The sequence below is a fragment of the Aedes aegypti genome, chromosome 1 (genome assembly GCF_002204515.2).
Source record: "Aedes aegypti strain LVP_AGWG chromosome 1, AaegL5.0 Primary Assembly, whole genome shotgun sequence".
NCBI lineage: Eukaryota > Metazoa > Arthropoda > Insecta > Diptera > Culicidae > Aedes > Aedes aegypti.
This window is the reverse complement of record NC_035107.1, coordinates 176,815,532-176,841,846: the sequence shown is the minus strand read 5'-3', so window position 1 is coordinate 176,841,846 and position 26,315 is coordinate 176,815,532. Positions and strand designations below refer to the sequence as shown.

Sequence of the window (26,315 nt, the reverse complement as noted above, 5' to 3'; positions counted from 1 at the left end):
ACGAAACGACAACACTGATGATATTGCTGTTACTTTCACACGTTACGACACCGCCTCCTGTCAAAATTTCATTCATAAAATAATCGATCAGCCGTTCAAAAATGTCTCGTAAAATGGACTATTCGGCACCGCTCAAACGTCGAATCAGTGAATTCGTGCATCGGTCCATCATATTATTATGCTTCTGGCAACGCTGCCATTTGTTTAATCAGCAATCATCAAATTGATGACGATGGTAGCCAATTTGACAACTCCAAGTGTCAAAACTCGAAAAGTCACGTGAGGGACCATATCGGAAAACGGAACGAACAAATCGATAACAGAGCAGAGGAAAACGGGTTACACTCGAAACGTTGTGGAAATCGGGAACGTCATATGATCACTGGTGCAAAAGTTTGAGCTGCAAAATGGCACGGATAATTTTCCTCCTATTTTCGCTGTTTGTCGCAGGTGAGTTCAATTTTGATCATTAAGAAGAATGTCTAATAGATAACTGTAGTATGGGTAATGGTTTTGAATTGGAATTATGCATAAGGTCTGCGGTTTTCCAACGATTCCAGATTACTCATCCAGGAATGTTTCCATTCCTCTCTTATCGTGGGCAAGGACATGTAGTAAAACAATTTCTTATATTATCCTTATTGTAGCTAACTGTGATCAGCTGTCGATAGTTTATGCACCGAAGGCCCTGGAATTCCACGGCCACTCCCGGTTAGATGCGGAATCTGTGTCGGACGTTTTCGGTGCTGCCCTCGGTTATTCCGTGTCCCACCCCACCGAATGGGATGGACTGACCGTGAAGGATCCATTCAATATGGCCAATGGCGCCGTTGTGGTCGTTGCTGAGGGTCTGGATGCCCTTCCGTTGGATGTACGCTCTACCGCATAACGATAACCCGTGACACACACACTGAGTTGATTTTTACGTTACGTATCTAATTTTAGGGTGCTCAAACGTACGAATTGTATGGCGGATCAGGATCGGACTCGATTGGAGAACTTGTTCAAAAGTCAGCTGACCACAATGGCGTTAGCTTCGAGATCGACCTGAAGGAATCGGTAAGTTTTTATTCCAGTGGTTAGACAAAAGGGTAATAGAAATAAGTGAAATTTTGTCAAATTTGTATCATGCAAAACTTTTTTGATAACCAATTTTTGAAGTTTGATGCGTCCAAAAGCATCTGGCTTGAAATGTTGTTTCAAATTACCTGAATGGACATACTGACTAATGACCACCAAATTAGGCCATCGTAGGATATAATCACACAATTTTCGTCGTTTATATGTACGCAGGGCAACCATATTAGTTCTCACCGTAAAGAGTACATTGCAGCTTTAAAAGTACAGGTAGAAAAATTCTAGACCGAAATGTTGAAGGTATCAAAAGCGAAATTCTGGGATATAGATACGGAAAAATCTCAAAACAAACTCTTGAAGAGATGTCACGAGAAATTTAAAAAAAAGCCTTAGAAATATACTTAGGTCTGTTCAACTTAGGAATTAAACTCTCATCTCGTGATTCATGATTTTTAAGCTAGAGGTATCTAAACTTCTTATTTCTAATTCGATCATTTGCTACCAGCCCTGATTTCCCTAATATATCATCTATAGGAAAAATAGAAAACGTTCTCCAGAATAATATTGTAGGTATCAGGTATCAGGTATCAGAAGGCCGGCTCCAAAGGCACGTTCCCCACCAGTTGGGAGATTTGTGCCATCGCCATATTTGAGCCTATTTCATCATCTACCCGATGGGAGAGGAAAGGGAAGGGAAAGATGGGAGGAAATAGGAGTGGGGTCCCTTGAAGAGGGAAGATCGCATAAGCGAAATGAGAGCATGTAGCTCCATACCACAATGGGTTCGAACAGCGCCCTAAAAAGGGCACTGCAAAACGCATGAGCGTAAAGAGAGCCTATAGCTCATTACCACAGCGGGTTAAGAATAACAGGATGTCCTGAAGATTCAGGCTTCTGTATTCAGTTTCACTTAATAAGTGTTTACCAAGTAATTGGAATCGCATTTGCGCAAAAACTGGACAGTTACATATCAGGTGATACGAAGTTCCATAATCGGAGTCACAACTATCACACACAAATGAGTCAGCACGCTGAATATTTGCCATGTGATAGTTGAGTCGGCAGTGGTCTGTCAACGCTCTGACCAAGAGACTGCAATTCTGCTTTGACAGATTTGTTAAATACTTCGCCACCTTTGGAGATGGCTCAGTAATATACAATTTTGTTTGACGACACGACTCCAAACTATTCCAATATTGCTTGTGCTGAGTTGCCGCCCAAGAGTCTATCTGAAGTTTCACCCAGCACTTCGAAATTGGAATAGCCGGCTCAGGGCCAATGAAGTCATGCGATGCTCCATCGCGAGCTAGCTCATCAGCCAATTCATTTCCAGCGATGGAAGAATGGCCAGGTACCCATACAAGGTTTACAGAGTTGACTGAATTCAGTTCCTCAATTTGAGTTCGACATGCGATAACAAGCTTCGACCTTGAGTTGGCCGAAGCGAGAGCTTTTATAGCAGCCTGACTATCTGAACAGAAGTATATGACTTTACCCATTACGCGCTGTTGAAGTGCTGATTGCACTCCACACATAAGAGCAAATATTTCCGCCTGAAAAACGGTGCAGTTTCTACCAAGTGAGTAAAACTGATTCAGCCTTAGCTCACGAGAATATACTCCTGCACCAGCTCTACCTTCAAGAAGGGAGCCATCAGTGTAACATACTATATTGTTTGATATACTTCTTTCCAAATAGCCAGACGTCCACTCTTCCCGTGAAGGGAATTGTGTGGTAAATGTCCTGTAAGGAAAGTTACAAGCAATTGTGAGATCACTTGGAGCAAGGACAATTTTGTCCCAATTCACCAAAAGTGGAAACAACGAAGTGTGTGTAGATCTACGATTCACTGGATTTTTCTCCAGTAGATCCAGTACCCATAAACGGTAAGAGCAAGAAAGTGCTTCTTGTTTAAGATATATGTGTAGTGGCGCAACGTCGAAAAGGGCCTCGAGCGCTGCTGTGGGAGTTGTAGAGAACGCACCAGACATCGCCATCAAGCACATCCTTTGGAGATGGCCCAATTTTGATTGGATTGTTCTCACTTCGCCCTTTTGCCACCACACAAGACATCCATATGCCAATATTGGTCGAACAACTGTTATGTAAATCCATTTGATATATTTGGGTTTGAGGCCCCAAGTCTTACCAAAGGTTCGCCGGCATTGACCGAAGGCCATACAAGCTTTTTTGACTCTGAAATCAATGTGAGCTGTCCATAAAAGTTTGGAATCTAGAATGACTCCGACATACTTTACTTGATCAGTCACATTAATCTCAGTGCCAAAAAGACGTAAAGGTCGAATTCCATCGCGGTTTCGTCTTTCCGTAAAAAGAACAATAGATGTTTTATTCGGGTTAACCGAAAGGCCATATTGGCGACACCAACTCTCGACTACCTGAAGAGCACTTTGCATCAGGTCGAATAGGGTGCTTATGCACATACCAACTATCAGAGCTAGATAGTCGTCGGCAAATCCATAAGTTGGAAAACCGCAATTATTGAGTTGCCTCAATAGCGTATCTGCTACGAGATTCCACAAAAGTGGTGACAAGACTCCCCCTTGGGGGCATCCGCAAACACTCAATTTTCGAATCGCTGCTTGACGCAATGTCGAGAAGAGATGTCGGTTTTTGAGTATTTGATGAATCCAATTGGTAATCATTGTAGGTAGCCCATGGTTTCGTGCGGCTTCCAATATGGCATCGAAAGACACGTTATCAAAGGCACCCTCAATATCCAAGAAAACACCCAAGCACGATTGCTTCTGAGCGAATGCTTTCTCGATATCGTATAAAACTTTGTGTAAAAGAGTCACAGTGGACTTTCCAGATTGGTAAGCATGTTGATTCACATGAAGAGGCATGTTTGCCAAATAAACATCACGGATGTGATGATCGATAATGCGTTCCAGACATTTCAGAAGAAAAGAGGTCAGACTGATTGGTCTAAAACTCTTCGCTTCCTCATACGACGCACGTCCTCCTTTTGGGATAAACTTTACAGTAATATCACGCCAGGATTTGGGAATGTACCCGGTAGCAAAACTGCTTACAAGTAGCTTTTTCAAAACATGTTTGATAGACTCAAATCCCTTTTGGAGCAGAACAGGATAAATCCCATCCGCTCCTGGAGATTTGAAAGGAGCAAAACTATTAAGTGCCCATTGAATCGATTCAGTAGTTACGATACTGCGAGCCGAGGCCAGAGACTCGTAACTACATGAAAAGACATTTGGTTCATCCGTAGATGCTATGTCCACATATCCGGGGAAGTGTGTATTGAATAAACATTCTAAAACTTCTTCATCGGAAGAAGTAAAGTCACCATTAGGTAAGCGAATTTCGTTCACTTGGAAATCCTTAGATTTTGCAAGAATTTTGTTCAACCGACTGACTTCACTCAAACTGGAAACATTAGTACAAAGGTTTTTCCAGCCGGATCGTTCAGCAGAACGAAGAGCCTTCTTGTAAGCCTTGCGAGCTGACTTGAACGACTCTGATCCAGCTGAACGGCGTCTGTTCCAACTCCTTCTACATTGTTTCCTGAGTCTAGTCAGATCGGAATTCCACCATGGGGTCCCTCTTGTAGTCTTTACAGACCGCAGAGGACATGCTTCTTCAAAAGCTTCCATAATGTAGGATGTTGTACAGGCGTTGCAGAATTCGCTCTCATTTGAGAATGAAGCACGATCAAAGCAAGCAAAGAAAAACTCCCATCTGTTGCGGTCCACGATCGTCATTGTATCGCAAGGTGTAACAAGTCTGATAAATGGAAGCAGCGAGCGAGAGCCCCAACGAGAGAGCGATGATAAAATCCATTTTTCTCGCTTGTTTACCGTTGGGGATAGGTGTTTTTCTTTACTGGCACGATAAACAATCCACGAACTTCCAATAGCAATAGTGTCCCCCAGGCTTGGAGCATGTTTAGAGGGGTTTTATCATGCACTACTATCCCCCCAATCTGATGAAACTTGTAGCAGTATACGATAAACAGTCTCTCATAATGTGCAGCATGTTATGATAGTTACAGAGAGCGATACGTGAGAGATTCTCTCAATTTTCTCAGGATTCAATCCCTGATGTTGTAGTATCAACGGCATCATCCAGATCACTTGGATTTTCAATGGACGGAGAATATCCATGAAATTTAGTCGCAACCAATTCAATATAGAGTTCCCAGTTTGTTGATCGGGGATTCCTAAAACGCAAAGTCTGCGCAGTTACATTTGAATGTTCAAAGAAGATGTAGCGATGATCAGATAATGATTCCTCATCTGATACATGCCAATTCGTCAACTCGTGACTGATTCTATTCGAGCAGAGCGTTATGTCTAACACTTCTTCTCTATTAGAAACCATGAAGGTTGGGCGATTGCCTATGTTAAGTAATCCAAGGTCTGTACTACTTAAGTATCAGACTGGAGCCTCTCAAATTGATATCCGAGCTGCCCCAGATGATGTGATGAGCATTGGCATCACTGCCCACAATCAGCGGAAGGCCTTTTGTTACGCAGTGTACGACAACTCGTTTGAAGTCATCCGTTGGGGATGGTTCATCATGTGGTAAATATACCGAACAATAGACGTATTTCCTGTTGAGGTCACCAACAGAAACATCGATTGTGACAGCACATACATCTCTGGTAGTTAACTCAGAAATGAGTGTAGCAACGATTGCTTTATTAACGAGCACGCATGCGCGGGGCATGGAGCGCGAGTTAGCCATTTCAAGCTTGCTAAAAGAAGCAAAAACTGGGTCCACAAGGTTACCTAGATAGAAGTTCCCTCTACGAAAGTAGGGTTCTTGAACTAGCGCCACTTGGGCTGCACCATTTTGCATGAGTCTGCAAAGATTGATCGTTGCTGTTCTTTTATGCTGAAGATTGATCTGAGCTAACCTAACCGTAGCCACTACCCAAACTAGGCAGGATTAAGCTTTTTGCAATCTCAGCACGAAAAAGACCAGCAACGAAAAAACCAGATCGGTATCTATTTAAAGTCGCCAAAGGCGAAAGAGCACAGAATACACTGTGTAAAACGCATAATGCGAATCCATATAGGTGATAATTTAAATTAAATGTCAACATATTCATAATCCCACCCTTATTAAGCCTCAAGATAGAGACTGAAGAAGGGCAGCCGATTATCTCGGAGAAACACAAGGTCACCTGCACCATTGCTCCGGGTAGCACAGGAAGGACTCAATACTGTGGAGGGCGCCCTGGTACCCCACAGGCTCCGTTTGCGCTGATGTCCATAAATCTGAATCCCATTTTAAGGGAAAGGTTATTTTCCCCTTAAGATCGAATAGATTATTTTTTCATACCTGACTTTGATGATGCAATCCACTTTCAGATCATTGAATCAAGTCAAATTTTAAATGTTGAATTTTGATAAACATTCTTGAATTTCGTGGCAATTAAATATAAATCACCAATTTAGTTTTTTTTTCCTATGTGTACACGTTGAGAACAAAACAGATAATTGAAGTAAAAAATACTTTGAAGTTTATTGTTAAAAAAAAATATTTTCAAAGAGTTTCAAAGTTTTTAGTGTTCTAAAATTAACTAAGGTACCGTGGGGCAAGTGGGTAATGCCCCAAAAGTGGGGCAAGTGAAAAGTTTACCGTTTTGAACAATAAATTCAAAAACAAACAGTTTTATTCACGATTTCTATTAGCTTTAACACTTGTTAAGGCTTCCCAATGAACAATAACATAAGTAACATATAAGCAAAGAAAATGTTATTCTTTTCACTTCAATTTTCTTCTGTTTAGTTATGTTAGTTCAAATGATTCGACAACATTATAACTGCAACATTTCCAATGTTAGTTCTTACATCATGGGACAGCAATTGCATTTCTGCTCTGTAGAATTTCCACCGCTCGTTATTTGTTTTTGAAAAAGTCGGATATGACGTCGGATAACTCTTCGGGAGAAATCAAACGGAATCCTTCAATAACGTATTTAGGGTCTTTTTTATGTGGATAGACCTATACCCCATTTTTATGTTTTGAACTAGCTTTACATAGACATTCCACGAGATTTCCGTGTGTTCTCTAATATTGCAACTTTTCAGTCAACGTCTTCCTTTTAATTGGCTGCCCGAAGTAGACATATTGATACAATATGTTTGGCAACATCTTTGAGAGAATTTCCATGATTTCTAATAGCTTTTAACGCTTGAGTATAGTGTTTCTTGAATTATCAGCACGTTATGTTTTTCTATGATAATTGCGAACCATGTTTACTTATGGCTACTTAAAGAGAAAACACAAATTCAATCTCTAATGATAAACTTTCTCTTGCCCCACCTGATAAGAGACTTGATGGTGTTTAAATTTAGTTATTTTTAGGTCTACGTCGAATTAATTCTGAAACTTTTTTTTATTGCAGTTTGAAACTGTCACAGAGAACAACTAAGAAGTGGTACAGGAAATTATTTTCCGCAACTTTTTTTCCACTGAAAACATTAAAATAAGATTGTACGCCGCCAACTTGTTACGGAGTAACAGTTGACAGGTTAACAATTTTTCACTCTATTATGCAATAATGGCTGAAAAATCTCAGAAATCTCTTACCTATCGTAATGTTCTCAATGACCTCAAAGGTTTACGCATGAGTTTAAAACGTTAATTCACATATTCAGTAAAATATATCAATTGTTTTCACTTACCCCATTTACCCACTTGCCCTGCGGTACCTTACCTGATAATTACATTTTGGCGCCAAACAATTTCTTGTAGGTTGAAGCTTGGAAAATCGTATTTGAAATAGCTAGTTACTACAGAAGTCTCTGGGAAAACATCAAGAGACAATTTGCATTAGGAAATATTTGGAAGTGTATTCCTGGCACAGCTTGCAAAGAATTTCATTGTATTCGAAGGGGGAGTAAAAATAACGATTGTTTGGAAAACGAGTCGGTAGTTGAAGGTTTTATAGTCGAGCACTTTGTTCATCAGTGCGGTGTGATTTCGGAGTGAATGAAACACTGGGAAGAAATGTTGGTTTATTTTCTAATTCTTAAAACTACAGTAAAACCTCCATGAGTCGATGTTCCATGACTCGATATCGACTCATGGAACCATACTGAAAACAAAATTTCATGGTTACTATGATGGTCCCCTCAAGCAGCTTTCCAAGGCATTTGTTTCCACGACTCAATATTTCCATGAGTCGATGGTCCCTTCAGATATCGACTTATGGAGGTTTGATTGTAGGATTTTTCGGTTGTTAGGATTTTCATTTTTTTAGCGTGCAAAACCGCTCACAGTAGATTTAGTTTTTTAGTTTTTTTTTCAAATTATTTTCCAACTTTTGCTGATTAGTGTTGCAAAATGGAATTGGCTGTGTTACAGGCGCAGTACTATTCGCTGAATGTCGCTCATTTGACCGATTATGAGCTGCATAATGAATTACTGATTCGTGGTGTAGTTATGCAAGATGAATCGCGTAGTAAACGAGAGAGCTTTGCGCTCACTGTTTAACCCGTATACTGCCGTGAATCGCAAATCAGTCCCATCTGTAAAAAGTAGGCATTGAGAAAATGGGCTGTGAAGTTTCCAAACTCGTTTTTCATACGAATATTCAAAAAATTCCAGAAGATTGGAACATATTCCAATCTTAATGAAACTTTCACAACTTGCTTTTTACTACGATATATTTCTGAGAAAAATATAAAGATGATCGAAACACGGTTCATTTTTGTATTACACGGTGCGGAAATCTGTAGTGGGACTGACATGCGGTTACTTTTCATTATGGGACAATTTGACCTGCTGTTTTTTTCCTAATTTTTCCAAACAAATAATATAATCTCATTAGTGCAGCTGAAAGAGCATTGGAAGATATGTTGAAAACTGAGCTCAACTCAATTTTGACGAAAATGCAGATGGGACTGACTTGCGATTCACGGCAGCATAGGCCTGAGTGAAAGAAAAATAACTAAAAATCTCAACGTTCAGCGAATACTTAACGGATTTAAATTATTTGTTGTCAGTATACTGGCACACATATCTAGTTTCTAAAAGTGGCCAAAGGATCTAGGGAATGTTCCTGTGGCCGGAGTTATTCGGTGGTTACTGGGTCAGGTCATCTGAAAAGGGATCTGTACTTGTGTGCCCTGGATGTAAGGAAATTTCAAGTCACAGATAATTTCCGGAATCGGCTATAGTGTGACTACTATATCAAGGAACTTAAAGTAAAATGCATCAGCGTAAATTTTTTGAGAAACGATTGAATTGGATCTGTATTTGTTTGATCCTTGAAATGACCATTTTCGGAGTCTCCTGGGACGCCACAAATTAACGATATAGTGACCAATTTATATCTAAACATATGTGTCAAGCTTATGGGAACGCATTTTAGAAAACTATTGTGTTTGATTTGAGAATGTACTGCATGTGGCCACTCGGACTTAATGCCCTAAGAACCGGCTGTAGATTTGTTGGATACAAAACCGTTTCAATTATCGAACAGTAGATAATTGAAACGGTTTTGTATCCAACAAATCTACAGCCGGTTCTTGAAGATCTGAGTAGGCCGTGCGCGCGAGTGGACGTGTTTTGGTTTTGCTGCCACGTTTCATCTCGGCTCCTATTTTTTCTAATTTGGCCTGTGAGAATATCGGCTTTTTTCCTTCCTGTGTTTGGATCGCTTTTAATTAAAATATTGTGGAAAAAAAATATGGCAAACATCGACTTCAATCAGCTGAACGGACGACTGCGGAAGTGTTTAGATTTCACTTTGAGAATTGCGGCGGATTACAGAGGAGCTTCGAAAGAGGAATTTGCTGATGGTCTAGGACTGTACCACCTACGAATTTGTGCGAATTTAGGGCCATTATTCTTTATTTTATACGTTAACGACATTTCCTTCATTCTGAAAAAAGTGAAAGCTCTCATATATGCTGATGACATGAAACTGTTTCTTGAAATAGTAAACGATGAAGATATACATACTTTTCAAAATGAAATTGATATGTTTTACAAATGGTGCAATAAAAGCCTTCTTCAATTGAACGTGAAAAAATGTAATTCAATATCCTTTAGCAGAAAGCGTAGTATACCTAACACAACAGTCTACCTATGGAATCAACTAGTAGCAGGGTGTCTACTACCTGGAAAAACCTGGAAAACCTGGAATTATCAGGGAATTTTATCCAACCTGGAAAAAACCTGGAATTCTCAGGGAATTTCGATCACAATCAGGGAAATTATGTTGGGGCAGTAAATCATGATATAATATGTTCACGATTAAGGTTTTTTTTTTGCGTCAAAACCCAGAGCTACCATAATTTGCCAGAAAAATATATTAAATCAAAAAAAAAATTCGGCTGCGCCGCTATTTGAGCTATTCAGTGAGGCTCCTTCTGAGTATGAAATTTTATCAACTTACCAAAGAAATTTTGTTTTTGTCAATATCTCTATACTTTATCGGTAAAGGATTAACATATTTAGGGTTGGTAGCAAGGTCCTTTTTAGAGACCATTTTTATGCAGATCTTCAATTTTTTTTTGATAAAAGATCTATGGAGCCTCTATTTTAATGGTTTCTTAAGTTACTTTTTTCCTTACCTTAAGTGCAGATAATTATTATGCAAAATGTCTTCTCACATTTCTCGAGAACAGCTTCAGGAATTATCCTAGTGATTTCTTCAGAGGTTCTATCTGGAATAATAATATCCGGAACTAATATAGAGATCTCTCTAGAAATCCGTCAAGAAATTCATCTACCAATTCTTTCAGCAATTTTTCAATCGATGCTTACAGGATTTTTTCCAGAATTTGCTTCAGGAAATCCTTGAGCACTTCAACGTTACTACTTCCAGTAATTTTCTCAGAGATTATTTTGAATAATTTTCCAAAGACTTTCCTACAAATTCCTCCAGATATTTTTTCACTTAAGTTTTGACTTTTTCCAATTGTAACTCTAAGATCTTCCAAACATTTCCACCGAACTTCTTTCAAGAAAACCCGCGAAGGTTAATTCCAGAGTTGTTGGTAAAATTCTGACGAAAAATTCTACGCCATTTCATCTACGGTTATTCCAAAGAATTGTTCCAAAAATATATCGAGGGGTTATGCGAGTGAATCCATTAAGAACATTTCGAATAATTCCTTGACCTTCGCGCTTCTGTAGAATTTTCTCGACCATTTCATCCAAGGATTTCTTCCAAACATTTTTCAATGAATTTCTCAAAAAATCCCAATTTGAAAGTTTATTTAAGATTTCACATCAGTTAACACTACAGCATTTTTTTTTAAAGAAATCGTCCGATCATTCCTACACAATTTTTTAGGATTTCGTCCTATGTTTTCCAGAAGTTCCTTCAAAGAGACATGATTCAGAGATTCAATTGATTTTTTTCCAATCACCTTAGCAATAATCTTGAAAATCTTCTGTGAGAGTGAGTCCTTCTTGAAATCCTTATTCATCAAGGATGACTTAACTGCCCATACTCGCATAACAGTCCCATATTAATTTTACTCATTTTTGAGTTAGCTCCGTGAATGGTGTTTATTTTTAGTGTACTTCCCAAAATCATGCTTAAAATTGAATCTTTGTATGGACAAAATGTGGAAAAAATACCAAACCATGTGCGTCCCATATTGAGAATACCCGCATAACAGTCCCATTAGTTGATCGTGACGAAATTGAAACAAACAAATTTTGATAATATTTTTTGTAATCTTGCGTCGTGGTTTTCATTTCATTAAAAGAATGAATAATCCAAACTATACTGATTAAAACCATGTTTTTTCACAAAAAATACTTATTCTAGCTTGACATGAAAGCTTTCTAGAGTGACTTCTGTTGCGATAAGTTGTAGAAACACAACTAAAAGTATATATCTGTGCGAGGCTTAAAAACAAGCAAAATAGATTCCCTTTGAAACAAGGTTTGGCCAATTGTCAACTTATTTGGATACGAAATCTCGAAACGAAATCCCCGGCAGGCTCAAGTTTTATCGGTATGAAAAGGGAGGCTTATCGCGCACATCGCCATTAGTATCATCGACAGCATTTTCATAGTCGTACGGAGTACCTACATACCTATAACATCTAATGCCGAAAAATGATGGTTCTGGGCACACAACAGTATCATCCACATATGGGAAATCGCAAGTTTAAAGCGATTGTCGTCATAAGGATCCAAAACTTGCTCTATTAGTTATATTCCTCGGTATGGTTCAAGTCCAACGTTTCTGTGCTGTGGATGGTCTCAACCAAGCTGCCGATAGAAACAGATAAATCAAATTTTTAACACAATCATTGCATAATGTAGAGTACCTATATTAATGTGTCAACGTGCGTGATAACAAAGTAAGCGAGTCCTAAGGAATGGGACTGGTATCCGGGTATATTTGCGGTTGGCTAGAGAAGTACTCGGATAACGAGTACCATTGACTTGTGTTCTAGCTTTGGACTTCAAAAACAGCCGTTTTAACCGTGTTACAGTTGTTGACGATTTTATGATATTGTAATGATAGTGTGTAGAGCAATGCACTATGGTCCAGGAATCAGTTTTACGCGGAAAGATACATTCTGAGCTTTAGAATGAAACATTAGACAAAAACGGTCTTCTACAAAGTTGTTTGTATTAGTTGAGCCCTTTGTTTGGTGTTATTGAAAATTAGGGTGGACCACATTTTCATAGAAATGATTAAACCAACTTTCTTATTTGTAGAAATTATATTATACATGCTCCAGCAAAGCTGTAGACCATTCAATTTCAAGCAACTTTGCCAAAAAAAGTTTTTTTGTATCTGTTAAATTGACCGATTTAAAGCTTTTTTCCTACGGTGACATAGGGTGGTCCGAACGAAACTGGTTTTCTGGCTCTAGAGTTTTCAATTCAAGTTTCTCATCAAAGTAGTCTATGAAACACTTTTAGAGCTTTAAAAAATGCGTAATTTGGTGAGTGAAGAAACTCGCTATCTCCTTTCGTTTAGGAGTTATTATTGTTTTTCTTCCAAAAACATGCCTACTTTGATTATGAATTCCTCTGATTGGGGCAAACATAAAAAATATCTTTTGACGGCGTTCAAAAGACAAAATAAAATTGTATATTATATCAAAAAAATACAGATGTGTTATTTTTGTAACTCTAATAAAACGTCTTGAAAGTCAAACATTTTTTATCACAAAAACTTTAATAACTCTTGAACTAAAATAGATATTAACAATCTTTTTGCATGAAAATTTGCGTTTTGTTAAGTTCTAAAAGTCGTTCATAGGCGACTTTGACGAGAAAATAATATTAAAAAAACTAGAGTTAAAAAACTTATTTTTGTTGGACCACCCTGCGATGATTAGGAAAAAATGCTCTAGATTGGTCAAATTTTGAGCTACAGAAAAACTTTTTTCGGCAAAGTTGATCAAAATTTCAAGTTCTACCGCTTTGCCTAAGAGCATATGCCAGTATTTTTGCAAATAAAAAAGTTGATTATATGATATGTGTGATATTGTGGACCACCCTAGTTTCAAATGACATAGTATGAAAGCTTACATTTTTAGAAACAATTTTGTAGAAGATCATTTTTGTCTAAAATTTCATTTTCATGCTCAAAATGTAAAATAATAAAGAAATACATACCATGAAAATCTTCAAAATAGTTTTAGAGCCCTATCTTTCTTATTTCAGATTTTTTGTCAAAGCGGTCTATGAACGACTTTAAGAACTTAACAAAACGCAAATTTCCATGCAAAAATATTGATGATATCTATTTTAGTTCAAAAGTTATTAAAGTTTTTCTGCTTAAAAACCTTTGTTTTTCAAAGCATTTTATTAGAGTTACAAAAATAACACATCTGTAATTTTTTGATATAATATACAATTTTATTTTGTCTTTTGAATGCCGTTAAGAGATATTTTTTATGTTTGCCCCAATCAGAGATATTCACAATCAAAGTAGGCATGTTTTTGAGAGAAAAACAACAATAACTCCTAAACGAAAGGAGATAGCGAGTTTCTTCACTCACAAAATTACGCATTTTTTAAAGCTCTAAAAGTGTTTCATAGACTACTTTGATGAGAAATTTGAATTGAAAACTCTAGAGCCAGAAAACCAGTTTTGTTCGGACCACCCTATGTCACTGCAGGAAAAAAGCTCTAAATCGGTTAATTTAAGAGATACAAAAAAACTTTTTTTGGCAAAGTTGCTTGAAATTGAATGGTCTATAAATTTGCTGAAGCATGTATAATATAATTTTTACAAATAAGAAAGTTAGTCACACAATTTCTATGAAAATGTGGTCCACCCTAATTTTCAATAACACCAAACAAATGGCTTAACTAATACAAACAACTTTGTAGAAGACCATTTTTGTCTAATGTTTCATTCTAAAGCTCAAAATGCATCTTTCCGCGTAAAACTGATTCCTGGACCACTGTGCAATGTTACCACGATTTATTGCTATCAGTATGTTTAGAAGCGTTTTTCTCAACATGACGATTTTCCTAATGGGACTGTATTGCGAGTATGGGCATTTAAGAACATACACAAGTTTTAACAGAAGTTACCCTAAGATTTGCTTTGGGAATAGGTCATGAATAATTTTTCAATAATATCTCAGCGTCCTGGAAAATTCCATTAGCTGTTCTTTGTAGAAAAGTATGGAAAACTCCTGGAAGAATGCTTCCATGAAGAAATCTGAACTTCCGTGAGAAATCTCCTAGTATTATTGGAGGAATACTCAGAGAAATCTTATAGACAATCTCTGGAGTTATTCCTGAAGATATCCTTAGAAAAGTTTATAGTTAAAATCTTGAAGAAATTCTGAAGAAGATTGTACTTCTAGAAAATTCTGAGAAAACCTTAAATACATCTGGATAAGTTACAGGAAGAATATTACAACATGGATTAAACGAGAATCTTGGAGGATGTTCTAGAAAAATCGATTGAAGAATCTATTTTGAAATAATCCTGGAGAACTAAAGGATTTCTTGGAAAATATCTGTAATAATATGTGAAGGAATTCCTGATGGAAGCCCTGAGGTATTTTTGTGGCATTTTTATTTTGAGATATCCAAAACATTTTTTTAGGAAGAATTCCTTAGGAAAATTCTTGGAGAGTTTTTTTTTTTTGGGAAATAATCACTAAATGAACACCTACAGAAAAATGAAAATCTCTCAATTCAAGGTATTTATCTATCCATCTAACATGAAGAAATTGTTTGTCGTTATGCCAAAGTTTTATAAATATTCTCAGAGAAATGTCCGGTGTTATCACACTCTTTTCTGCTGGTTCTTGTTAGGTTTCGTTTTATGTTTTGATTACAGTTTGATCTATTTTCGGTTTCTATTTAGTCTCTTTTATCAGGAAAAAGGTTTTTAAATTTCCTTTTTTCAAGACATTGAGCCGCTACCAGCCCTGCTCTATGCACATTTTTTTAAAATAATTGGATTTAATTGGATTAAAGAAAAAGAATGATTCTCGAAATATAATCTGGAATTTGAACAACTTTAAATTTGGAATTACGTTACAATTATGATTAATTTAATTAATTCATCATTTATCTAAATAAACACATTTAAATGTTATACAGATTGGAAGCGATTAACCGGGTGCTTGATATCCGTGTTTTTATTATCCGAAAAAATGGAATCAAGATCCAAAAGTTTTACGGATTATTTGTATTAATTTAGATGGGAATCAAATATGTTGTAGATAACTTTTGTAACAAAAAAAAAAAAAAACAATCATTAACACGATTCAAGCAATTTAAGATACTACTTTCTAAAAGAAGTATACAGATGCACTTGAAAGTTTCGTTCAGTTCACGATGATGAACAGAGCTCTTACAAACGAAATAAAAGACACCATCATTGGCAAATACAATTCATTTGAATAAAACTTAATAATAGCTTCAGCATGCTTTAAAAATGTCTAGAAGTTATTTAATCTATTAAATCAAAAACATTTAAAATTTGTCATTAGTTTGTTTAAGCCGTATAATATTAGAGCATTAGAGTATTTGAACTGGGAATTTTTTTGTATAACCTAGAAAAACTCTGGAAATATCAGGGAATTTAATTTCAGTGAACGAGTAGACACCCTGAGTAGAAAAATGCGTAAGAATAAGAGATTTAGGAGTGATTTTAGATTCCAAAGTTACTTTTATAGATCACTATAATACAATTATCAACAAGGCAAACAAGATGTTAGCATTTATAAAAAGATTTAGCTATAATTTTCACGATCCATACACTATAAAAACATTATACATAACCTATGTGCGTTCAATTTTAGAATACTGTAGCATAGTTTGGTCACCATTTTCATCATCCCATGAAAATCGTATAGAATCAGTTCAAAACCAATTTCTGTTGTTCGCACCTCGAAAATTAGGTTGGACAAGGTTACCTCTACCATCTTATGAAGCACGATGCATGCTCATTAATATTCAAACATTAAAGAAACGTCGCGAATTTGCAATGGTTTCGTTCGTAAACGATATAGTTTCGCATCGTATTGACTCGATGACACTTTTATCAAAATTAAATTTTTATGCTCCTTCAAGACAACTGCGAAGTCGTAGTATTTTTTATACAAACCATCACCGCACAAATTATGCCAAATTTGATCCTTTAAATCAAATAATGTCTGTTTACAATAAACATTGCGAAACCATTGACTTTACTATGACGAAATCGGAACTAAAACAAAAATTTATGTCATATCAAAATTCGAACTAGATTAAGAAAATAACGTTTTCAAACTATATAATATTAAGTGTAAAATTGTAACAAAATGGTCTACTTCTGATTGACGACATGAAATAAATAAATAAATAAATGAAATGCTTAATGCTATTGCTAATGCTAATGCTAATGCTAATGCTAAATAAATCTATAGCCGGTTCTTAGGGCATTAAGTCTGAGTGGCCACATCCAGTGCATTCTAAACGGTGCAAACATCTTTATTTATAAAGGTGAATATCAGATCTTAATGATTTATGCAAATTAAAATGATTGCCATTGCAAATAAATAAAGATAACTTGACGTGTCCCAAAAAGAAGCCCTTTTTTACACGACCTGACCCAGTGCCCCACCAGAATATCTCTGGCCACGGGAATATTTCCGAGATCCTTTGGCGACTTTTAGAAACTAGATATGTGTACCAGCATACTGACAAAAAATTATTTGAATCCGTTAAGTATTCGCTGCGCGGTGAGGGTTTTAGTATTTTTGCTTTCACTCAGGCCTATACGGGTTAAATCTGAAAAAGAGAACATTAACTACAAGTATGGCGGAATTGATTTGATTTATGAGCTGAAATGGTGTGATGAAAAGCTTCAGGCAGTAAATAGCGTGTTAGAAGGACGAAAGGTTCCAAACGCACCGAATCAAAAATTCAAATAAAAAAATTGTTTACGTTTTGTTTAGAATCAAACGATTAAAATCTTTTGCTGAAGACGAAGAAGATTTGAACTGCATAGCAGTGATAGCAGGTTACCTCGCCACTTACGGAGGTGAAAGAGGCAGAATGAAAATTTTTAATGAAAGCTTAAGGACGATGCGCGAAGATATAGTCGGACAAAAATTAGATAATCCATCGAATGAACAGATCGCGACAGACGAATGAGAATGGTGAAGAGCACGTTAATGAGAAGGATGATGATGTCGAATTGGAAGGTGCGGATATGAGTGATGGGGATAAAGTTAAGAAGCTCTCGAAGGAAAACGCTAAATTGAAAGAGGTAGTGAATCAACTGATTCAGCGTATTCATGCTTTGGAAACTTCTCTAATAGCAAAGCTACATAAGCCGGAGCAAATAAAGCGGAATATTACTGCCCATAAAGGCACAACTGTCCCATATGGAATAAGTAAGCATTGGGAAAATAGCGCTCAAAGTTTAAAGTTTGTTTTCTCATACAAATTTTCATAATTTTCTAGTACATTTCTGCACTCCTTACTCATTCTGCACAGATTACTCATTTTGCTTCTATTGATCAGCAAAAAATATAAACTTTTAACACAATTCACGTTTTACAGTTGTTATTTCGGTTGAATGTTCATATAGAGACTTATGCCTTTATTTTTCATTATGGGACTGCACCATGCTCTTATTTTCCGCAACATTTTCAAATAAAGTGTGTAAAGTGAACAGTTATGCTTTTATGGGCAGATTAGCACACCATTAGAAAGAAGATCGATTCAAAGTGAGAATGAGTCCTTGGTGTGCGAATGTTGAAATACGTTCAAGAAAATCACTCAATCTCATTTTTGAAGCGTTTCTTGTGGACTGATCAGAGTTGGGAAAAGTTCTGAGATTCACACTACGGTAGGTAAGCGTAGCACATCACAGTCAGCGAAGTCAGTGAAACGCACGTCTATTGCTGCTGTAGGCAAAATGCCTTGAAAATAGCAAAAGACTCGTTGCTAAGAGCAAACCCAAAACTACTGTAGAAAAATGTTCTATTTTCTGCTGCATTTCCCGCATTTGCAGCCTTCAATGACACTACTGATTTGGAAAATTCATTTTTGCAATTTCTCATCGTAATAGGCTGTTTTCCATCACGCTAATCTGTCATGAAACGGCCTACTTTTCTGCACTGAAATACGCAGTGCGGAAATAGTCATTACCTAACTGAAACCAGTGCTGTAATGATTCATTACGCAACGCTTTCTCATTACGCAACTGTTTTTAGTTGCGTATGGAATCATAACACAACTATTCCTCAGAATTTGTAAAATAATGGTGAATGTATTCCAATATAATTTCTGATACCTTCAAGTGGTCTTATGCGAAATTGCAAAAAATGTTGTACGTAACTCGTTGCAGAACTCGATTTTTACAGCATTCGTCGTAATTATCCTACTCGGCAAGCCTCGTAGGATAAATTTACGACTCGTGCTGTAAAAATCATCATTCTGCAACTTGTGCCGTAAACTACTAATACCCAACATAGGCTACTTAATGAGATTCACGATTTTGAACTACTGTGGTAAGAGAAGCCACGTGATTTTCGCGAAATTCAAGCGTACTACTACTACTATTCCCAGCCCTGAGAATGAAGCGCGTGTTAACGTTAATAAAGAGCAAGATTTGTATCAATGGGTAGAAACAAAATACGGATCATTTGAGCGTGTTGTTGATAGAAGTAGAGTACCGCACCTTGCTCAGCACGTTAATCAGGAAGTTAGTCAAGCAGCAAGAGTGGAAAAGCCGCAAAACAGTCGATTACCATTACATAAATAGTCGATTAGATACAATGGTTCCTTGAAGAAATTGAATTTAATGCAAGGTCGGAAGGTTTTACGGTAGCAGAACTGTTTGTTTCTGCAGACCACCTTTTTACGCGTAAAGCTAGTGATAGCATGGCAACCCTGCCGTGTGGAGACTTTACATCACGAACTTTTTCCATTTCCTTTCTATTTGAGCTTTGAATAAAAGTACAGTTGAATTCGTTCTCTCTACCTGATTGGTTGTGTTTTATTAGCTCTGCTCTACCTCCCAATAGGTTATGGGCCGGTGTTAGCCATTTTGTTTTCGTGCGCATTGAAAATCGCAATTTTTCGGTTCGTTTCAAGTGTGATCGCGAAAATTGAAAATGGAGAGAACGGGTATTGCGAAATTGAACAATGAAAATTACGACTCGTGGAAGCTGGAAGTGGAATTTCTGCTCGTAAGAGAAGGATTGTGGAAGTACGTTTCGCCGGGAGTGAAGCCTGAACCTGCTGCTGACGGCGCAAACACGGCTGAGATCGCTGCTTGGGAAGAAGCAGATCAGAGAGCGCGTGCGACAATCGGATTGCTGCTTTCTCGGAGTCAACACGGCCATATTCGGAACACTACGACCGCGAAGGCTGTGTGGGATAATTTGAAGCAACAACACGAGAAGAAAACGTTGACTTCCAAGGTGCAACTTCTGAAGCGGATTTGTGACCTTCAGTATCACGAGGGCGATGACATTGTGGAGCATCTGCAGGAATATGAAGATCTTTTCGAGAAGCTTGCGAATGCCGGAACCAAATTGGACAACGATTTGCAAGTGATTCTAGTCTTTCGTAGCCAGCCTAGCTCATTTGATGCGTTAACAACTACGTTGGAGAACCGTTCGGAGGACGATTTGACGTTAGAACTCGTAAAAGGCAAAATCGTCAATGAGGTCCTCAAGCGAAAGGAGAAAACACCAGCAGAAGGCATCGCCATGAAAGCGGAAGACAAGAAGAAGAATATTGTGTGCCATCACTGTCAAAAGGCGGGACACAAAAAGCGTTTCTGCAAGCTTTTGACGAAGAAAAATAAAGAAGAAAGTGCGCGAAGCCAGAGTGAGTCTGATCGTAAAGCAGAAAAAGCTAAACTGGCAAAATCGGAAGAAGAAGTGTTCGCGTTCGGTGTAAGTGACAGTGCGGTCTCGAATTCGGTCGACGGCTGGATAATCGACTCGGGCGCAAGTTCACATATGTGCACCAATAAGGGATATTTCCAATCGTTGGACACATTGCGCGATGACACTCCGAAATCAGTTACGGTCGCGGACGGGAAAAGTGCTGATGTGAAAGGTATCGGCATTTGCAAATTGCGTTGCTATGGACAAGACTCAAAAGTGAAACAAATCGTGTTAAGTGAGGTCTTGTATGTTCCGGATCTCGATATGAACCTAGTATCAGTGAGCAAGCTGGTGCAAAAAGGAGCCACGGTTACTTTCAGTGAAACAGGATGTACAATATCAAAAGGAAGTCGGATTGCTGCAGTTGCCCCCAGGTATATGGGCCTTTACCACTTGAGATTGGCGGAACAAGCGGGTGCAGCGATGGAGCAAAGTTGCGGAAAACACTGTGTACATGAGTGGCACCGTAAACTAGGACACAGGGATGTCCAAGCCATACGAGAAATGGAGAATAAGCAGCTAGCGACTGGTATCAAGGTAGGTAGCTGTTCCTCTAATATCACTTGTGAAACGTGTCTGCAAGGGAAAATGACTCGTCTTCCATTTCCCAAATAGGCTAAAATCAAATCGAAAGCCGTTCTTGACCTGGTGCACAGTGACTTGTGTGGACCCATGAACACAGTCACACCAGGTGGTCACCGCTATTTCTTAACGCTTATCGACGATTTTAGCCGATACACCACGTTATATTTCCTGCACAAAAAGTCAGAAACTGTCGAGGCAATCAAAGACTTCGTGCGGTGTATGAAGACACGATTTGGTAAACCACCAAAAATGATTAGATCTGATCAAGGCGGTGAGTACCGTGCAACGGAGCTGGTTCGTTTCTTGAAGGATGAAGGAATTTTGCAGCAATTTACTACAGTCTACACGCCGCAACAAAACGGCGTTGCTGAACGAAAAAATCGTTCATTAGTTGAGATGGCACGCTGCATGATTATTGATGCTGGTATGCATTACCGGTATTGGGCTGAAGCTGTTAACACAGCCAATTTCCTTCAAAACATGCTATCTACCAAACCGATCCAGTTGACACCGTACGAAATGTGGTGCGGTGAAAAGCCGGACTTTGGAATGATGCAAATTTTCGGCTCCGAAGCCTATGTATTTGTGCCGAAAGAAAAGCGTACTAAACTCGAATCGAAGGCGGTGAAAATGACTTTTGTAGGGTATTCATCGCAACATAAGGCGTGGCGCTTTATAGATACGAAAACGAACAAAATTGTATTCAGTCGCGATGCAAGGTTTCTACCCACAAAAGAAAACCCTGACTCGAGTACTCCAGACGCGCCAGAAGATCACGTTGTGGAAGAACTACCGCCGGTGTCTGTACCTGCAACTACAGAGAGCCATATGGATAGACCACCAGATGGATTTGCATCGGATGAAGAAGATTTCTATGGATATGAAGAAGAAGATTTCCATGGTTATGAAGATGAACCCACTATGTATGAAGATGCCTGTAATAGCGGAGAAAACGTTTCGGAGCACGGCGATGAAAGTGATGTGGTTCAGGAGGAGTTTGGTGAAATTGAGGAGGAGCAATCCAGTGGCGATCTACGCCGCTCGAATCGGACAAACAAGGGCGTTCCGCCGGATCGTTTTTCTGCTAGCAGTAGATTTGCCCGTCCACAGTCATCGGAACCCAGGAGCTACAAGCAAGCCACAACCGGAACCGAAAGTGCACAGTGGATTACCGCTATGAAGGATGAACTCATTTCGCATCGTGAGAACAAGACGTGGGATGTAGTCAAGTTGCCGCCTGGAAAGAAAATAATTGGATGCCGTTGGATATACAAGCGAAAGCTGGATGAACACGGAAGGCTTAGCAGTTATAAAGCGCGCCTAGTGGCCCAGGGGCACAAACAACGATTCGGTCTTGACTACGATGAGATCTTTGCACCTGTTGCAAAGCAAGTCACGTTTAGAATGCTGCTAACAATCGCAAGTCGTCGTAACATGCTGGTAAAACACGTGGATGTTAAGACAGCATATCTGAACGGTGACTTGAAGGAGACTGTGTATATGAAGATTCCACCAGGCGTTGCTGCAGAACCCAACGAAGTTTGCTTGTTACGGAAGAGTTTATATGGACTGAAGCAGTCGGCCCGTTTGTGGAATCGCAAATTAGATGAGACTCTACGCCAGATGGGATTTAAGCATGCAGAAGCTGATCCGTGTCTGTACGTGCGTTGGCGTAATAAGAAGTTGACGTTTATTCTGGTGTACGTCGATGATATGTTGATTTGCACAAGCACCCAGGAGGAGTATGAGGAAATTCTTGAAGCGTTGAACAGCAAGTTCCAAATGACCGCCCTTGGAGATGTTAAACAGTTTTTAGGAATACAGGTCACTAAAACTGAAAACGGTTACTGTTTAAACCAGCAAGCATACATTAACCGAATGGTGGCTAGTTTTGGTTTGGACGATGCTAAAGGATCTCGCATTCCAATGGACCCGGGATACATTCAGCTGAAGGAGGAGGTAGAAAGGCTACCCAATAATGATAAATACCAGAGCCTTGTGGGTGGTCTGCTTTATGTATCCGTACACACCCGTCCTGACATTGGAATTAGTGCTTCGATACTAGGACGCCGAGTCAGTAACCCAACAGTAGCCGACTGGACGGAGGCAAAAAGAACATTGCGCTATCTGAAAGCTACGAGTGGACTGCAGCTTCAACTGGGCGGTGATGCCGGAGATCTTGAAGGCTTTGCTGATGCCGACTGGGCCGGGAACGTCTTAGATCGGAAGTCAAACTCAGGATATCTGTTTCGCTTTGGTGGTGGACTCATCTCTTGGTGCGCAAGGAAACAACCATGCGTGGCATTGTCTTCAACCGAGGCGGAATACATTTCACTATCGGAATGCTGCCAGGAACTGATGTGGCTGAAAAAGTTAATGAAAGATTTTGGTGAATCAGTGAAAAAGCCCATATGCATCTTTGAAGACAATCAGAGTTGCATTAAGCAGCTCAGTCAAGCAAAAACTATTGGCAAGCGTTCAAAACATATTGACATAAAATACCATTTTGTCAAGGACCTTTTTGAACAAGAACAAATCGACGTGACCTATTGCCCATCCGAAGATATGCTTGCGGATATTCTGACTAAGCCGTTGAATCGTGTTAAGCTGGAGATACTGCGAGACAGGATTGGCCTCAGGTCAGCACGTGATGAGGAGGAGTGATAGCATGGCAACCCTGCCGTGTGGAGACTTTACATCACGAACTTTTTCCATTTCCTTTCTATTTGAGCTTTGAATAAAACTACAGTTGAATTCGTTCTCTCTACCTGATTGGTTGTGTTTTATTAGCTCTGCTCTACCTCCCAATAGCTAGGTATGCTGTTCTGCTCAAGAAAAGTAAAAAATGGTCAAGAAATTTTCTACAGCAAGTTCCATTTTAATTGATATTTCTTTTCAACTGCATACTGCGATAAAAAAAATGCTTTTCTTGATTATTTCTTGCAAGAAATTTCCCACGAATCGAGATAGGCGTTTACTTTTCTGTTGAAGTGCATACGTCTGATAAAGGCTGATTTGCTGCTGACAAGAAAAGTAATCGCCTATTTCGATGCGTGGGGAATTTCTTCCAAGAAATGATCAAGAAAATCACTTTTCTTTGATCGCAGTACGCAGTTGAGAAGAAATGTCATTTCAATTAAAGCTCTCTGTAGGAAATTTATTGACCCATTCAATCAAGGAATTTCTTTACTTTTCTTGAGCGAAACAGCATACTTAGCTTAAGGCTAGATCGTGGTTTATGGAACTTAATGGAAATAACAAATTGCTAACATAGATAAATTTGGTAAGAGTAAGTGGCACCTGTAAACATTTACTACCAATACGAACGTCTAATAAATGTGCGTAGACAAGGTCCAAGGGAGAAATTCCAGGACTTTTATCTGGATATGGTTCATGGATATTTGGATACATGGACTTTTATCTGGATATGATTCATGGATATGGTATGCAGGAGTTTTCTTCTTTTATTTTGTATGGGGAAAGGCATCTAACTTCAAATTTCTTGTGAGTGGAAGCTGTAATCAAAAAAATATTTGGTAGGCGTAATAGCCATCATCGTTACGCACAACCAGTACCAAATATTTTTTACTAAAATAGTTCCCATTGGCAAGTTTACGCTAGAAAAGAGAGTCGGTTTGAGAGAGCTAAATCTGAAATAGAAGATATTAGTCAAAAGTCACAGTACCGGGCAAGAAATGAGCCAGAACATAAATTTCAACAAGGATTTAAATGAGGATTTTTTTCTTCTTTTTGGCATTACGTCCTCATTGGAACAGAGCCTGCTTGTCAGCTTAGTGTTCTAATGAGCACTTCCTCAGTTATTAACTGAGAGCTTTCTTTGCCAAAGTTGCCATTTTCGCATTCGCATTCGTGTGGCAGGTACGATTACACTCTATGCTCAGGGAAGTCAAGGAAATTTTCATTACGAAAAGGTCCTGGACCGACCGGGACTCGAACCCAGGCACCTTCAGCATGGTTGTGCTTTGTAGCCGCGGACTCTATCCACTCTGCTGCTTCCTATCATATTTTTTACGGAGACGAACCAGTCACGGGCTGAAAGTCTCACAAATAAAGTAATAATAATCCGAAATAAAGAAGCTTTTGATATACTAAACGAAACACGTTACAACTCCGGTGGCTAATAACGACCACGTCCAATCATGCCAATTTTGTAAAAACATAATTATCATCTCAAAATACCTATTCTTGACCACTTTTACAGTCCGACAGCTTCTCCACTCCGATGGGCACTGTTCAACCAGATGACGATGATGTTGAGCCTAAATACCTGAAGCCAAAGTCGAACAAGGCCGATTCGGATTTCATGCGCCAGATTGCTTTTATCAATGGATTGAGCGACTTGCTAGTGACCTCGACCGATGAGAATGTGCCAACCGTACACGTTGTCCGCATGTCGTTTGAAGCTATCCTGGCTGCACATGAACCGTCCTCTCAGGCCGTGATGGAAGCCAAGAAGCTCCTGGCAAATGCTATGCAGGAACTGCAAACTGCAGCGGATAAGGCCTTCGATGGAGCCGTTGTTGTTGGATTGATCACTTCTACCGAAGCTCCGTTGATCCGCTCCAAACGACAGGCTGGTGAAACCGAAAATGATAATCCGGTAAGCATTTGCTGTTGTGACGTATTATTCTACATATTTCCTAATTCATATACATTTTTCTAGTTGAACCTTGCCCTGAAGTATGATAGCAACTACCCAGTGATCTTCAACATCATCCTGTGGTTCAGCGTCATTCTGGTTTTCTCACTGCTGGCCATCTCGATCGCCATTGCCACCATGGATCCAGGCAGGGACTCCATCATCTACAGAATGACTTCCACCAGGATGAAGAAGGACAACTAAGCGTCCATCAATCAACACATTTTACTTCATCCCCCACATCGGATAGCCAAGCGATGAGATCTGTGTCATTAGCGTGTCACTTGCGCCCTAAAAAGTATTAGCTCAACAGTAAATTATCGATCAAGCAGTGCAAATAGCTTCTCTTCTTTTGTACCGTTGTAGTAAATTAACCTCGGGAAGTATTTGGAACTACGTATGAATAGAGCGAACAAAACTGTGGTTATCAATTCATATCTGTTACTGTGACTTGGCACGTAGCAGTTTAAGTAAGTACAATTTGTAGGGAAGTGCAGTAAATTGATTAAAATGTGTTACACTTCGCACACCAAATCGTATGTTTTCGTTGTTGTAATTTTGATTTTAATTCCAAAAGTCTACCGTTAAATAAAGGGAAACATTCCATCCCAGAAAACCAAACCAATAAAAATGTTACTTATTGTGTAAA

At 38.7% G+C, this 26,315-nt stretch overlaps 1 protein-coding gene across 2 annotated transcripts; it reads left to right on the top strand.

Moving 5' to 3' along the window:
- The first annotated feature begins 288 nt into the window (after positions 1 to 288).
- On the top strand, positions 289 to 26,297 carry LOC5574592 (renin receptor). Of its 2 annotated transcripts, XR_002502440.1 has the most exons (6): positions 289 to 450; positions 648 to 871; positions 946 to 1,059; positions 25,229 to 25,627; positions 25,691 to 25,964; positions 26,033 to 26,297. XR_002502440.1 is itself a non-coding variant. In XM_001655165.2 (5 exons), the coding sequence occupies exons 1-5, from the start codon at positions 408 to 410 to the stop codon at positions 25,868 to 25,870; spliced, it is 960 nt and encodes a 319-aa protein (XP_001655215.2). In that variant the 5' UTR covers positions 289 to 407; the 3' UTR covers positions 25,871 to 26,297. The 2 variants fall into 2 exon arrangements, 1 of the variants encoding a protein (XP_001655215.2); XM_001655165.2 differs by having other exon boundaries at positions 25,691 to 26,297.
- Positions 26,298 to 26,315: the final 18 nt, after the last annotated feature.